The following is a 14,877-nucleotide window of genomic DNA, read 5'->3' on the forward strand; positions in this document are numbered from 1 at the left end:
TAACTGCATGGGTTCCATTAATAACTAATTGGGGAATATGCTGTACGAAAGAATTATAATGCCTTCTCAATACAGCAAACCAGCTGTACATTGAAGGAGTGGAATCCCCCTTACGATTGATAAAGATGTCAGGTTGGTGATAGGGAGCATGCAAGGTAATGTGCTTGCAGTCTATGGCATCTTGAACCATGGGGAAGCCTGCCATGCTGGTGAAGCCTGGTTCTCTCTTGTCCTGCTTCGCGCTGTCCATGGGGAAGGAGATGTAAGTGTTTTGCCTGGTGTAGCCTCGGTGACCTCCCTGATACAGCGGTGTACGGCAAACTGTGAGCTGTCGCTGATGTCATCAGCTGCAGCCTGAATGGAGCCCGTGGCATAAAGGTTAAGGGCCATGGTGACCTGGACAGCCACAGGCAGTGCTGGTGCGGGGCTTGAGTTGTGGCTGCAGCAGATGACATATCTTGGTGTCAGCCTCCTTGGTGAAGCAAAGGCGCCTGAGACATTGCTCCTGAGTAAAGTTAATGTAGAAGTGCTCCCTGAAGACCCACTGTAGGTATGGCCTCCTGCGCAATGTCCTCCTCCCTCTTATTGCAGCAGCTCCTGCTCTATGCTGTCTTCCTTGCTGTTCCCTCTCATCCTCCAGCCCCAATGGCAGACCTACCAGACCACCATGACTGCAGCCAAACTATCTCTGAGGCAGCGAACAACGGTACAATATCAGCAAAATCTTGCTCTGTTTAGACAAAGTGAACTTTCCAGAGTGATAAAACACGTCAACAAATGTCCAGAAGTTAACCAGCAGCCTGAAATGACAAACCAGCAGCTAACCTGGAGGTAGTGCATGATCCCTTTAAACAGTGCGGGTGGTGCATACTGGCTCGTAATGAGCTTGCACTTCCTGCCCACCATATTGGAAATTTGGAGGCCGTTTAGCGCTGCATGGGCAAATTTCTAGATCTCGATGTTTACATAAGTAGTTTTGATGTTGAATATTGAAGTAAAAATGAGACCAAAAATCATGCCAACAGAAAGATGAACACAGGAGATTTTTAATAATATATTGATGTATGGATGGTTCAGCGAGGTAGTTACTGTTTTCCATTACATGAGGAGCTAATTAAGTTTAACAACTATTGTGAAAATATATGTTGTGTTACTGCGATTCTTTGCTTGTCTTTGTTTACTGGTTAATAAATTTGTTTGGCAGTTAAAGCCTAAATCTAAGTCTAGTGCAGTGTTATCCTGCTGCATTCTGAAGACAAGGTGGATCATGTGAAATCGCATGGTGAAACCAATATCTGGAATAGTTCTCTGGTTGATCCCTGGGCACACAAGAAGTTACCCAGATATTTGGGCAAGTGAAAATACAGTCTGGGACACAGAGGGCTAGGGCTCACCAATAAGAGTAGTCTGAGTCGTGGGAAACCAAAGAAGTATCCAGAGTAAAAAAAAGAGTTAAGAAATCTCAAAAGCAAAAGTGGGTAGGTTCTTGTATTTCAGCTCTGGCCTCCTCTGTCTAGCTAGCTTATGGCACTTGTAAATCAGTCCTGTTTTAGACAAGTAGATATTTTATGAGTTTACAATGCCACTAAGAAGGAGTTTTTAACCTTTTCAAAGTATAGTGTCAAGACTTCCCTCATCCACTGAGGACCTGCCAAGTATCGACTGTGAAATTCCATTGCAGATGAGGGAATTGAGATACTACAACCAAAACCAAGAAAACTTTCTTGTACCAGCATTCTTTTTCATAGTCCACCCCTCCAGATTTCAGTTAGCCCCAAAATGTCAACCATGTCATCTAGAATTCTTGTTCATCAAAGAGAGAACATATTTCAGGGCAATATAGAAGGGGTAGGTTGCTGGAAACTTGCTGGGAAGGGGGGATTTGGGGGAGGCATGGGAAGACTCACTTGGTGGGACCATGGAGAGGGGTATGGGTAGCAGGTTGGAGAAGTTGACCTCTGAGGAGCATAGCAGATGAGGTGTGCTTTAGGAGAGGAGTATGAAGCAGCTCAGGAAGGGGGAAAGCATCAATGGCAAAGACTGAGAAGAGGAGGTGGAAGCAGAAAACAAATGTGGAACTAAGAGTAACATAGAGGTGGCAAACATTGAGGCAGAAGAGCTAACAATGTGGGTGGCAGGCAAGTAACATACATGGGTGGACAAGGAACTACCAGTAGTTCAAATTTTACAGCTCAGATTCAGTTTGGGAAAACAGTCATGAATCTTTGTTCTGAGCTGACACTTGCTTTGACAATGTTCAGGTCTCTCAAATATCAACCATCACCCCCCACACATATAAAGCCAATTATTCATTTAAATGCCCAATTCTTCCAATTTGAGCTCAGAGAATTGGTCTTTGGGGGAAAAAAGTGCTTCTGAATGATTTCTAATGTCCCCTTCTTTGTGAGGTTAAAATAATCAAAAGAATTTTTGATGCGTATATGACCTGTCAGCTCATACAGAGCTATCTGAAAAGCCAACTCTTCCTGGATATCAAAAACAATGCCTGGGGCGGCTGGAGTGAAGGAAGAGAATTGGTTATGGAGGAGAAGGAATTTATGTTTCCTAATCTTTTTCCAGCTCAATGCCCAAGCAGGCTGTGAAGTCTGCAATCACAGAGATTGGGTGGTTGATGGTCATGCCTTGCAGTTTATGCTGTAACAGTGCCATAGATGGCATGAAAATTTTTTTTGCTGGTGGATAGATCTTTGGGCCTGTTGCTGATCTTACCAGCTGGCTGCTGCTGGCTTAGAGATTTGAATTTTTGAATTTCCTGCTGGGCAGTTGGTGTGCTCGTCACCTACCAAGAACACCCCCCCCACCTTTCAACGGGAAAGCGACCATGAGTGTCAACCTTGACCTAGCTCCCTAGCCCAGGGTCACTGAGATCAATTGTAGCACCTCCACTGCTGCCCTGGCTGTGATAAGCTAACTTAGCACATATGAGGATTCAAACTGTTCTATGAGGCTCAATGCCACTCAATGTGGTGCTTTTACTCTCTGAACCATAAAGCTTTTCTAAACAAGCATAGCTTTCCCTTGACTTGAGTTCTGTGATCAAATACACGCATAGACACATATACGTCTATATACATACACACACATACACTAAACTTCTCATCTTCGCCACCATTTTAGAATAAGCAACTAAGAGCATGGAGACTGGGGGTATCATTTGGACACACACCCAGTGATTTGAGACATCTCAAACAGTAGTGAATTTAAAGCATCTACCTTATAATAATTTCTAAACATGTTCAAATCGTAGCTGACTGCAACTGGAGGTCCCTGAGGGTATCTGTAATCACTTTCCCACTCCTCACATTCTTTCCATACTCTCTAGTTGCCACTGAGGTACGACTGCCATGCTTTTATATAATAAATAATAATATGCTAAAAGAATAGAATGTATTATTCTCCAGATACTCAGGGGTTTGTTAAGGTTTGCCCGTTTAAATGACTGTAGTTACATTACAACAGGAATGGTGAAAAGACAATAATTGCAGTGTGGGAAACTGTACAACTAATAACAAATACTAATAGATCTCCTGAGGCTTAGCTCATGGGTAGTCTGGGACATGGAGTGCAGTTTCTGATGTTTATTGCAGTCACACTATGGTCTAAACATAACAATGGTTCTCTGTCATACAACACATTTCCTGATACTATGTATCACTTGACTGACTTGAGGTAAAAATTGTACACAATGTACTGTTTCTAATACTATTTACCTACCAGTTCACAAAATGCGTTTAATACAATAGCAACTTGCATTTATATAATGCTTTTAATGTAGAAAAACATCCAAATATGTTTCATAGAGGTGTAAGGAAATGGATGCTGAGCCAAAGGAGATACGAGGACTGACCAAACACTTGGTCAAAGAAATAAGATTTAAGGAAGAGGAGGTGGGAGGGTTTAGGGAGGGAATACCAGAGCATGGGGCTGAGGTAGTGAAGGCACAGCCATAAATAGAAGGCAAAGGGCAGGATGGGGGGCGAGGGGCAGAATGCACAAGAGGTTGGAATCAGAGGAACTCCCTTGCTGGAGCATCTGCAAATCTTTCTTCGCTTTATGAAAGATCCAGGAAAATCAGCAAACTCAATGTGGAGGCACTGAATGATGGACTGCACGTCTTGGAGAGGTCAATGTCAACTGGATTGCAAAGAATACAGGGCAGCATTTCAGAGGGACTAAAAGATAGTCAGCTGACTCTCAGGGATTTAAGGATGTTTTTGATTCAGTGGGGTCTGATTGCTGATAACCAGAATCCTGTTCCCGAAGCAGTGGATAAGCTAGTGTGCATGCCTCAGAGGCTGCTTCCCCTCACAGTATCGGCACAGAGGAACACTTCATCAGCTCCCTGCAGAAGTCATCTTTGCAGGACCAGGCTGCCAAGGAGCTCATGACAGAGAGTCAGTTTGTCCTGCGTCCATCGCAGGTCTGGGGGGCCCTGAGAGAAGAGGCTTATAATTTTTTGCAGTAGCCATCTACATCTCAGACCAAGGACAGTCAGGTGACAGGTGGCAGTATTAGAATAGGCAAAGGAAAGCTCACATAGGGTGTGTACGGTGATAGAACCAAATGATGCTTTTGTAAATAGTTGTAATAAAGCACTAGAATATTTGATGTAAGGACTGCGTGGTTCTCTTGTAGGGCAATGGGGAGCAGATGTCAGGATTAGGATGTGATGGCTAGCTGTGAGGAGTAAAGCTTTTATTTGGACTGTAGAGAGGTTGGTGGGAGAAGGCAGATCGTTGATGGGCTTCTAAACAGTTCATCTGCTCTGTTCATCTGTGCTGAATAAGTCTGCCTTTCAATGGTCTAGCAACAGTTGTCACTGCACCTGCTTCCTGTTCTTCATGGGCCAGATCTTCACCAGCAGCAGTCTCATCATTAGGCTCTCTGCCACCCTCTGGGACATGTATCATTAATCCTTTCCTGAATGCAAAGTTGTAAAGAATGCAATATGTTACCACAATTTGTGAGGCGGCACTGAGTACATGCTGCAAGGCATCTTTGGATCCTATTGAGACACCAGAGCCTTCCTTTAAGCATCTTAATGGACCTTCGAGCCCATCACAAATTTTTACCCTACTTTAGAGGTGCAGTGTCTTGAGGTGTGATACTTTTGACTTGAGATGCCTCTAAGGCCATATTAGGTATGACCCTTTTGAAAGGTGTCACATGGTGGATGTGCACCAGATGAAAACAGATAGTAAAAAATCATTTCCACAATAACGTTATAATGTAACCAATAGTAACTGCTCACTTTCTAATTGTACATTATTTTTACAATTCTTTTACAACTTACTCAAATAATTGTTTAATCAGATTTATATAGTTACATAATGGCAATAGATTGTTTATTGATGATAGATGTTAGGGTGTGTAAAAGACAAGCACTTGTGTAGGTCTGAGATGTAAATAGTGTAGGATTTGTAAAACCTACTTTCCAGTTAGTGCATTTGCTTTATATGACATGCTTTGAGTTTTTTTCATAAAGGCGTCTTTATGAGTGGATGCTCATGATCAGATATGTAATCAGAACATTTAATCATTGGTGTCTATTGCTGTGTCATGTTCCATATGTACTCTTGACTGGGTTCATTGCTTTAGTTGTTTGAATGTAGTTCAGTTTCAAAAATAAACCATTGGAAACAGAATTCCTGTTTTCTGTCTACACGATATAAATATATGCAGTCATTATTTCATTAATACTGCATAAAATAAGGGTATCCAAACTATACCCTGCAGGCCTGTGAGTTTTGCCTCTCTGGCCCATGAAGCACTGATCTACTTCTCCACTGATGGAAGGGCAATCCTGAAGTAGCCAATCAGAATTGAGAGAAGGCAAAATAGGAAGGGCTGCATAGTAACATTGGTACATAGGAACAGGAATAGGCCATTCAGCCCCTTGAGCCCATTCCACCATTCAATTGGATCATGGCTGATCTGTATCTTAACTCCATCAACCGGCCTTGGTTCCATAACCATTTATACCCTTGCCTAACAAAAACCTATCAATCTCAGTTTTAAAATTTTCAATTGATCTAGCCTCAACAGCTTTTTGGGGGAGAGAGTTCCAGATTTCCATTACCCTTTGTGTGAAGAAATGCTTCCTGTCATCACCACTGAAGGGCCTAGCTTTAATTTTAAGGAAATAGTTTCTCTCTATTTACTCTATGAACTCCTTAAATCATCTTAAACACCTCAATTAGATCACCCGTTAAGCTTCTATACTGAAGGGAATACAAGCCTAGTCTATACAACCTGGCCTCATAATTTAACCCTTTTAGCCCCTTTATCATTCTGGAGAACCTGCGCTGCATCCACTCCAGGGCCAATATATCCTTCTTGAGGTGTGGTGCCCAGAACTGAACACAGTACTTCAGATGGGGTCTAATCAGAGCTCTTTACAGCTGTAACATAACTTCCACCCTTTGTACTCCAGCCCTCTTGAGATAAAGGCCAACATTCCGTTAGCTTTTACATTTTTTTTTGTACCTGTCCAGTAGCTTTTAGTGATTTCTGTACATGGACCCTTAAATCTCTCTGCTCCTCCACAGTTCCTAGCTTCTTAACATTCATCCTTAATTGACACAGGAATTAACTAGTGGAGTTGGTGATTATGACAAGGAGGTGACCTAGTTAATATTGTATATGTTTTCTAATTCTGGAGTGTACCATCCTTGTTTGGAAGGAGGTATTGCTACTTCCTGGTTTAGACTACGTTGACTTCATGTGGAGGTTGTTCAGATACTAATCTCTTTGTGCTTGGAGCCCAGAAGAACATTGTTGGCCTGTGAGTTAGAAAATTACCATTATATCTGATTGCTTCCCGAAGGCTCAGTTGTTAAATAAACCACCCAATATGATTTTAAGCAATACAGACCAGGAATGCATCAGATTTGGTCCCTCATTCATGGTGAATTAGCAAATATTGTCTGGGGGTGGCAGTAGAGGCACTGCAATTTGCCTCCTTACTCTAGCCTAGGGAATGGAAAATTTGCTAGAGTTCCTACTGCTGAAAATCACACATGGGAGGCTGTCAAATGAAGACTGGAATGGGGCCTGGGGTGATTCCCTTTATAGTCTTACTGTTATGGCTCAAGTAGGAAGAATGCCTTACCGGGCCAAGCTACCAGAGGGCAGATAACACCTATGGCACTGCACGGAATAAGACAGCACTTTCTCAACAGGGATGAATATTGGGGCGGGAGTGGATAACAAAAAAGAAATTTGATTGACTGCTACTTACTAATCAGAATTACCTCTTCTGTTGCAATGAATATTATTGTTGAGTCCAAGATGCAACATTTTAATTGATTAGAAAGACAAAGGGAATAGACTTCAGTAACATTTAAATCATTTTACCAGTATGGCTATGCAGATGATGTGACTGAGTAGGGGTGCTATTTCTACTGTGTGAGGCAGAGAAGAGTGTTGTTTGCTTTAACTCAGTGATATAATCACTGATTAAAATACAGGCTAATCACTCTTGACGATTAAGCGGGTAAATGGAAAATGATTTAAAATATTAATCATTGGTGGACTTTAAGTTTTACACTTATGGATCTCACACGACTGTAAATTAGTAGCAATATTTTTTTGCGTTGTTTCTCTGGGGTTTTTCTTCAATAATTTGACAACCGTGCGAATTTACACAAATTAGTGAGCGACTGCCTGCCATGCAGGAGCGCCCAGTGAAAATGAGACGTTTTAGTGTAGTTCTTGTCATACATTGAAACATTTTCTGGTGAGGTGGTTTATTCTGCACAACAGCATACTGTGGAATCCTAAACACATTAGGCCGGGTTCCAGCATTTTGTACTTTGTTTCTTATCCTGTTGTATTAAATCATAAGCTTCAGAACTGGTGGATGATTCTATCTCCTCCACCCCCCCACCCCCACCCCCACCCATGCTGGCAAAATGTGATTCAGATGAACTGTATATTTTTCCTGGGGATGACAAATTTCCTAGCTGTGGAAGAAAAACCAGTTCACTGATCCTTTGCCAATAATTATCAAAAGGAAAGCTGCAGTACTTTGAAGCAGCAGTGTGTACATATTTACAAAATCTGTCGTGTTACAGGCCATATCCAGCAGCTGGGAACATTCAGCTACTGCAGCAATCTATGGACCTTATGGGCTACAAACAGCACGTAGGGATTTTCTTTAAATAGGTCTTCCTTATTTCCCCTTCTCGAGGTATCCCCGCCTGACAACTGGGTACTCAGGGTACCTGCTCCATAGCCTCTGCTAATGCCACACCATAACCAATTTTCTAAATTTGTCTCCTCATCTACTGAAGCCACTGACTGTTGCTGAGATATGGTTTATGTAGGCCAGCTGCTCTCCACACCATTCAGCATGCTTAAGCCTAGACAATGAGTGGCGACAGCCTATTTGACCATAGGAGGCATCAGAGTCGTGCCTGATCCTGTCTTCTTTTGACAACCACATATACACACTTTCCAGCTTGGGGGTCACTGGAAAGCTATCAGGGGTGAAAATTCAGGTTGATTTTTCTCCTCTTGAGCACAGGGGCAAGCTTTGGACCTTCTAGTCTGTATGGTTTAGTATCACAATATTTATGCACAAAGCCATCAGGACAGCCGCAGAGAAGATTTCTATTGGTGTTAGCCATGGTTCAGTGGTAGTACTCTACCTACATTACAACAATGACTGCACTTCAAAAGTACTTCATTGACTGTAAAATGCTTTGGAATGTCCCGAGGTCATGAAAGACCCTATATAAATGCAAGTTTTTCTTTTTTATTGGAGATTAGATTGCTCTTCATCTTCCATTTTGGGTATCTTTCACAAAGTTGGCTCCTAATGCCAGGTATATGCAACCAGTGTCAACGCAGTCACTACTGCTCAGCAGAAAAGTCAGATTTAGTCGAAGTTTGCTACCCAAATTATCAGTGAGCAATATCCAAATCCTTCTCCATACAACATTGTGAATGAGAATCATTGCTCTTTTAAAAATGAGTGGAACATACTGAAGGGCCGCAAATGAATTGTATATTTGGTGCCAGGAGTGTTATTCATTTCTAGGAGGGGAGACAAAACATAAACTGAAAATACATCAAAAGTTTGACTCAGGAAACACCATCACGATGTTAACTTGAATCCGTGCAGGCACAGCCTGCCAGAGTGGGCTCATGGCAATCTGCTACTTTGGAACTTTGGAAAAACAAGTACTGTATTAGTTAGCTGATGCTAAATATGCTGAATTTGGACACCTAATAGTTACATTGAAAAAGGTGATTGTGGAATCTTAAAAAAATATTTTTATGTCTCTGGCAACCTGCGGAGGACAACTTTCTAATCCCCAGAGCACATTTCTGCTGATGATTTGCTGATGACAAGATGATTTTACACCAGCACCACTTATATAGTCATATTATTCTTTTCTCCATAAAGCTTGCCACATGCTAGGCCATTTAAACTAAAAGTTGCATTTAACATTCCAATCATAGCCGTAGCTATTTCTGTATCAATATATTGACATACCAAAAATAAGAAACCTGAAACTGCAGTCCATTACCATACTTATTGAAAAATAATCTGTTTATGTGAATATATATGACCTTGTACTTGTAGCACAAAGAAAAAATCTCCAAAATACAGAAAAAGGGAAATTAAAAGTTTAACCGTTGACATTAATTGATTGCATATAATCTATGTGGTTAGATTCCGATATATTCAGCCTTGATAACTTTATTTCATTGGTTTCTGCTGTTCCCCTGACACTTTTGATTGATGCTCATGTTGACTATGACTATGTGGTAGACAATTGGGAAAATCTGACAGATGTGCTACAATACTCAGAGGGATCAAAAGATTTGTGATTATTTCAATATTGTTAAATAGTAAGTTGTTTGAGATTCAATAAATGATTCATTATTCAATAATCTATACGTCTCCATCATCATTCAGCGTTAGTAGTAGCACTGTTCCATCTGATTCAGAAGGCTGTAGGTTCAAACCCACTCCAGGTCTTGAGCACATAATCAAGGCTGACTCTTCAATGCAGTACCGAGGGAGTGCTGCAGTGTTGGAGGTGTCATCTCAGATGAGATGTTAAACCCAAGGCTCCATCTGCCTGTTAAATGGGCTTAAAAGATCCCATGAAGAGCAAGGGCTTTCTCCAAACCAGCATTCATCCCTCTGCCAAAACAGCTGTAGCTGGTCATTTATCTCATGCCTGTTTGTGGAAATTTGCAGTGTGCAAATTGGCTGCTGCGTTTGCCCACATAACAACAGTGACTGCACTTCAAAATAGTTCATCAGCTGTGAAGTACTTTGGGATGTCCTGAGAATGTGAAAGGTTATATAAAAACGCTAGTTCTTTCTTTCTTTCATCAGTATAAATCTGTAGTGGAATTCTAATTTTAAGGTTTCACAGCACCTGATTGCATGATGGGACTCTTACATGCTGCAGTGATTTGAGCCTTCGTTTTTCAACATATTTCATTTGCAATGAAAGCACTGTTGCTGACAGAATATTCCACCAAACTAGGGCATCAAGACAGTGGGTGTTCATTTGGAATAAATATAAATCCAAGCTGCTTATACAGGGATAACAGTGCATTATAAACTCATCATTTAAGGCATATCATTAGCTTAAAGATGCATTAGGAAGACAGCATTTGAGTATGTGATTTTCTTTAGTTTATTGAGTTGTTGACCGGTTTGTAGTCATTAGTTAAAGAAGGATATCTTGAAATCTATTTTACTCAGATGCACTTTGTTGACCAACTTTATTTTCAAACCAACTTTTTTTTAATAAATTGTATATGAGCATCAAAGTTCAACCTTTATTATTAATAAACAATGTCACAATCTCTTTAATGGTGTGATTCAACTGAAAGTTATCCACCCTTTGAAAAGAAGTGGAACATTGTATGATGAACAAACATATCTTCTGGCCACTCATAGCATGCACTAACATGTATAAACTAAAGTCATTCAATACCACCTCCACCATAGTGCACTAAATATTGGAACATCAGCTAAACCAATCTAGCTTCCCTCAGCAAGGAGAATGATAAACACATCATTCATACTAACAGTTTTATGTTGAAATACCTACTGCAGACACACTGTAGTAGTACAATGGTAGAGGTGGAACACAATGCAAATGGCTACTTTCTTCATTTGTAATTATTAATACTTAAAAAAATTCATTCTCCACATCAATGTACAGTGGCATTTTTCTAAAAAAAAGGCATTAAAGTGTACAACAGCATTTTCTACAGCCTTAATAACAAAGATTTAAAGTTGGATACCTAATGAATCAAAATCATTTTGGTGGAATGTCACTTCCCGCAATCCTCCACAGGCAGTGTCTCTGGCTACAGTTGTTATTGCCTCAATTTCTCATGTAAGAGCCAATCCCACTGGGATGTTTATCCCACAATTGCTGACTGAACCATGGATCTCTCATCATTTGTCTTCAGAAACCCTTTAGCAGTTTGAGCACAAAGATGTTTTGACGGAGTTCTTCATTGCCACCTTTGCAGTTGTAAACATTCCTCCCAAAAGCTTTGAACAAGGTGCCAAATGTTTCACACAAAAATAGCAAATAGTAAATCACAAGTGGAAGAAATAGACTGCTGCTTAAAATGAAGCATATATTCACTTGGATGTGGTTCATGTCTGCGATGAACACAGATAGATGTAGCACACAATTTGTCATAGTTCTGCTGGGAAAACTGTAGGATCCTGAAATTTCAGGCCTCGGCAGGACGTATCGTTAGCTTGAAAGAGTCAACAGAGGAGGATCAAGACAACAGAGACACTCCTCTGGTACAATCAAGATGTATTCTAGACACAATCCTGGAAACAGAAAATTACAGTCAATACCAAGGATCAAACCGAAAACAGGAGTTCCCCCTCATGTTAGAGAAAATGAATGACTAACTCTTTGATTACAACAATCAAACCAGTAAAAAAAAAGTTCTTATTTATTCCGACACTTACCAATACGTTTAATTCTACATTATTGGACTTCAGAAAAAAAATCCTCCTCTATATACCAGTAATTAAAAAGGAGCACATATAACATTTTTAAAGCATCAAAAGCAATGCCAACAGTATAATTAAAATATATAAGCATGTCATGATAGTTTAAAAAACATATCCATTAGTAAGCCACTGTAAGTGTTTGATTGACACCTCTGTGGTTATAGGCTTCAACCTTCCAGATAGGGTGTGGTGTGCTAACTTTAGGATTGTAGACGAAATTTGGTACAAATTTGAACATATCTGACTAGATGTTTTGAATTGGAACGGTTTGGACTTGGAGATGCACTAACCGATATCAGTAAATGCACCTTCAGGTTCTTTAAGTGCAGCTGTGGTGGCTCAAAGGACCTGAAGATGTACTCAAATGATTGAGCCATTTCTGACTCCAAATCAAACGACTTGAGCTTCTCCCAGCCTTGCAACAGCAATAATAATAAAATTACAGGGCTGAGTTTTGGAATAAAATTCATCTGGCTATCTTTATCACTCGTCATTTTAAAAGCTATTGGTCCCACAGTTTTCACTTTAACAAACTCTACTGGGAATTTGCAACTCTCCTAGAATTCTATGAGCTTCAAACTAGGGTAATTAGATTTCCTCCAAGTTAAAAACAACCATCTAGCTCAGGCCTGTCAAGTGTCATTAGATGTGACAATTGCTCACGTGGTTAGTAACATGATGGCCTATCTTGATGTATTTATATTTGAATGTGACATACATGTTTAAGTGACTACGCAATCTGTGTCACTCTCACTTATCACTCCTAACAATGTTGACCGATCTGCTATCCTGTTAAGCTGTGGAACCTAAATTACTACCCTGTCTTCACAATTTAAGGATTTCATTAAAGAAGCATTCTTCATCTATTTGGATTAAAACAATCACTTCAAAATTCTATGCTTTAATCAACTTGCCATCCATCTGTGCCTACATGTGCTTCTCACACTGACATGGGAATGAGACCAGAAAGAGGCATATTTGGATATTTCTCAATGTTTTAACCTGTAGATCTCCTGGAATTACAGTGCTGTTCTTTACCAGTTGAGATTGTTGTGGGAAATCACCACTCGGAGTCAGACTTAAAGATTCAACATGCAGTTTATTGGACAAAGCTTTGGGAGAAGCGCTTGACACTCCGCAGTGTACGCAGTCACCTTCTCAATTTTAAAATGGTCGTTGAGCTTCTTTTATATGTTACAAGTACAGACATTCAGCAGTTATTACATTATTAGCCTTGGTTAGTGACACATTAGCCAATTAGGCCCCGACACCAACAATTGACCTCCAATCACATTAAAACAACTGTTATCAACTTAAGACAGTCTGGTCTTTGTCTGTCCTGTAACTTTTATCAGTTCGTTGTGTTAAGTCAGCATTTTTTAATGTCTTTTCACAGAGTCCATTTTGTTTAGCAATACACTAATTTTGTTAATCATCATATGTTATGTTTAAGCTTTTAATTATGGTTAGTCTGGTCCGCGCAAGGCGCATTTCAGCGTGGTCTCGGGGCAGTGACCGCAGCCACGCACACACTAGTCGCCTAAGGTCATCTTTGCCTTTAACCCAACAGCTTAAATTTTACTTTAACAAGATAATTGCAACATCTGTGGCTCCTCCCGAAAAAGTGAATAAAGGTACATTACAGAAAGCCGGTGAAGTTTGAGTCCTAAATTCAGATTTGAACTGGCCTGTGGCAGCTCCCATCACTGCCATTTCACATCAGCAAGAGTCTTCTTAAGCTACTTAAGATGCATCTTCACATATCAGTGTTTTCTCTGGTAAAGTACATTCACTTTAATACTCAAATTATTTAATAGAAGGGAAATGTTGGCTGAACTTACATCTTATGTCTGTCAAAAGTAACCAAAAGGGACACCTCTGGCATTTTTGATTGCTGTAGATGGATTTCCATATATAAGTTGCATCTTTGCATAGGAGTTTATAAGCTGCATTCACTTTATTCGCTTCACTGCACACAATTTAATCCCAGGAAACCTGCAGGTTAAGCCTTTGGAAATATCCAAATTCACCTCTTTCTGATCTCATTCCTATATTTATGTGTGAAGCACACATAGGCACAAAGATGGATGGAAAGTCTATTGAAGCATAAAATTATGTAAAAAGACTGGGGATAATTGTACTGGTGTACTGACAGGCAGGTGACAGATTTGCTATCAAATAATATATGCTCCAGCAGCACTGGTTCAGCAAATGATGATTAATTGTGCATTTGACTTTGTGCATTCAAAACCTTTAAGAATTTGGTCTGTGTTGAGTTACCTGATCTTATTCAGCAAAGCAGTGAGGGGATTTACAATTGGCCTCAGTGCCCCTGGGTTAGAGAAGGGAAATTCATCCACGGTTCCCGCTCCTGGTCACCATCTACTGGCAGCTGTTAGACATCAGGTGTGACATCAGGTCAAGACAGGAACAGATTTGGCTATGATGTCCTCCAGGGAGAATAGTCTGCTGACATTCACTATATTTAAGACTAAACAAGCTGGGGCTCTTTTCTCTAGAAAAGAGAAGGCTGAGGGATGACCTGATAGAGGTCTTTAAGATAATTGAAGTGTTTGATAGGGTAGACATAGAGAAAATGTTTCCACTTGTGGGGGAGTCCAAAACTAGAGGTCATCAATATAAGATAGTCACTAATAAATCCAATAGGGAATTCAGGAGAAACTTGTTTACCCAAAGAGTGGTAAGAATGCGAAACACACAAGGAGTAGTTGAGGTAAATTGCATAGATGCATTTAAGGGGAAGCTAGGTAAGCACACGAAGGAGAAAGGAATAGAAGGACATACTGATAGCAGTAGATGAAGTAGGGAGGGAGGAG

General features: G+C 40.4%; 1 protein-coding gene across 3 annotated transcripts in view; it reads right to left on the bottom strand.

The window, feature by feature from the left end:
- Nucleotides 1-10,756: 10,756 nt before the first annotated feature.
- tnfrsf19 (tumor necrosis factor receptor superfamily, member 19) overlaps nucleotides 10,757-14,877 on the bottom strand; it is a 68,727-nt gene continuing 64,606 nt past the window's right edge. For 2 of the 3 annotated variants that reach the window (XM_067986052.1, XM_067986051.1), the window contains exon 10: nucleotides 13,120-14,432. In XM_067986052.1, the coding sequence (XP_067842153.1) occupies nucleotides 14,364-14,432 (69 nt within the window). In that variant the 3' untranslated portion in view covers nucleotides 13,120-14,363. Of the gene's footprint in view, nucleotides 11,852-13,119; nucleotides 14,433-14,877 lie in introns of those variants that run through there. The other variant, XM_067986053.1, reaches the window with a different exon arrangement.

Source organism: Heptranchias perlo, chromosome 6 (genome assembly GCF_035084215.1).
Source record: "Heptranchias perlo isolate sHepPer1 chromosome 6, sHepPer1.hap1, whole genome shotgun sequence".
NCBI lineage: Eukaryota > Metazoa > Chordata > Chondrichthyes > Hexanchiformes > Hexanchidae > Heptranchias > Heptranchias perlo.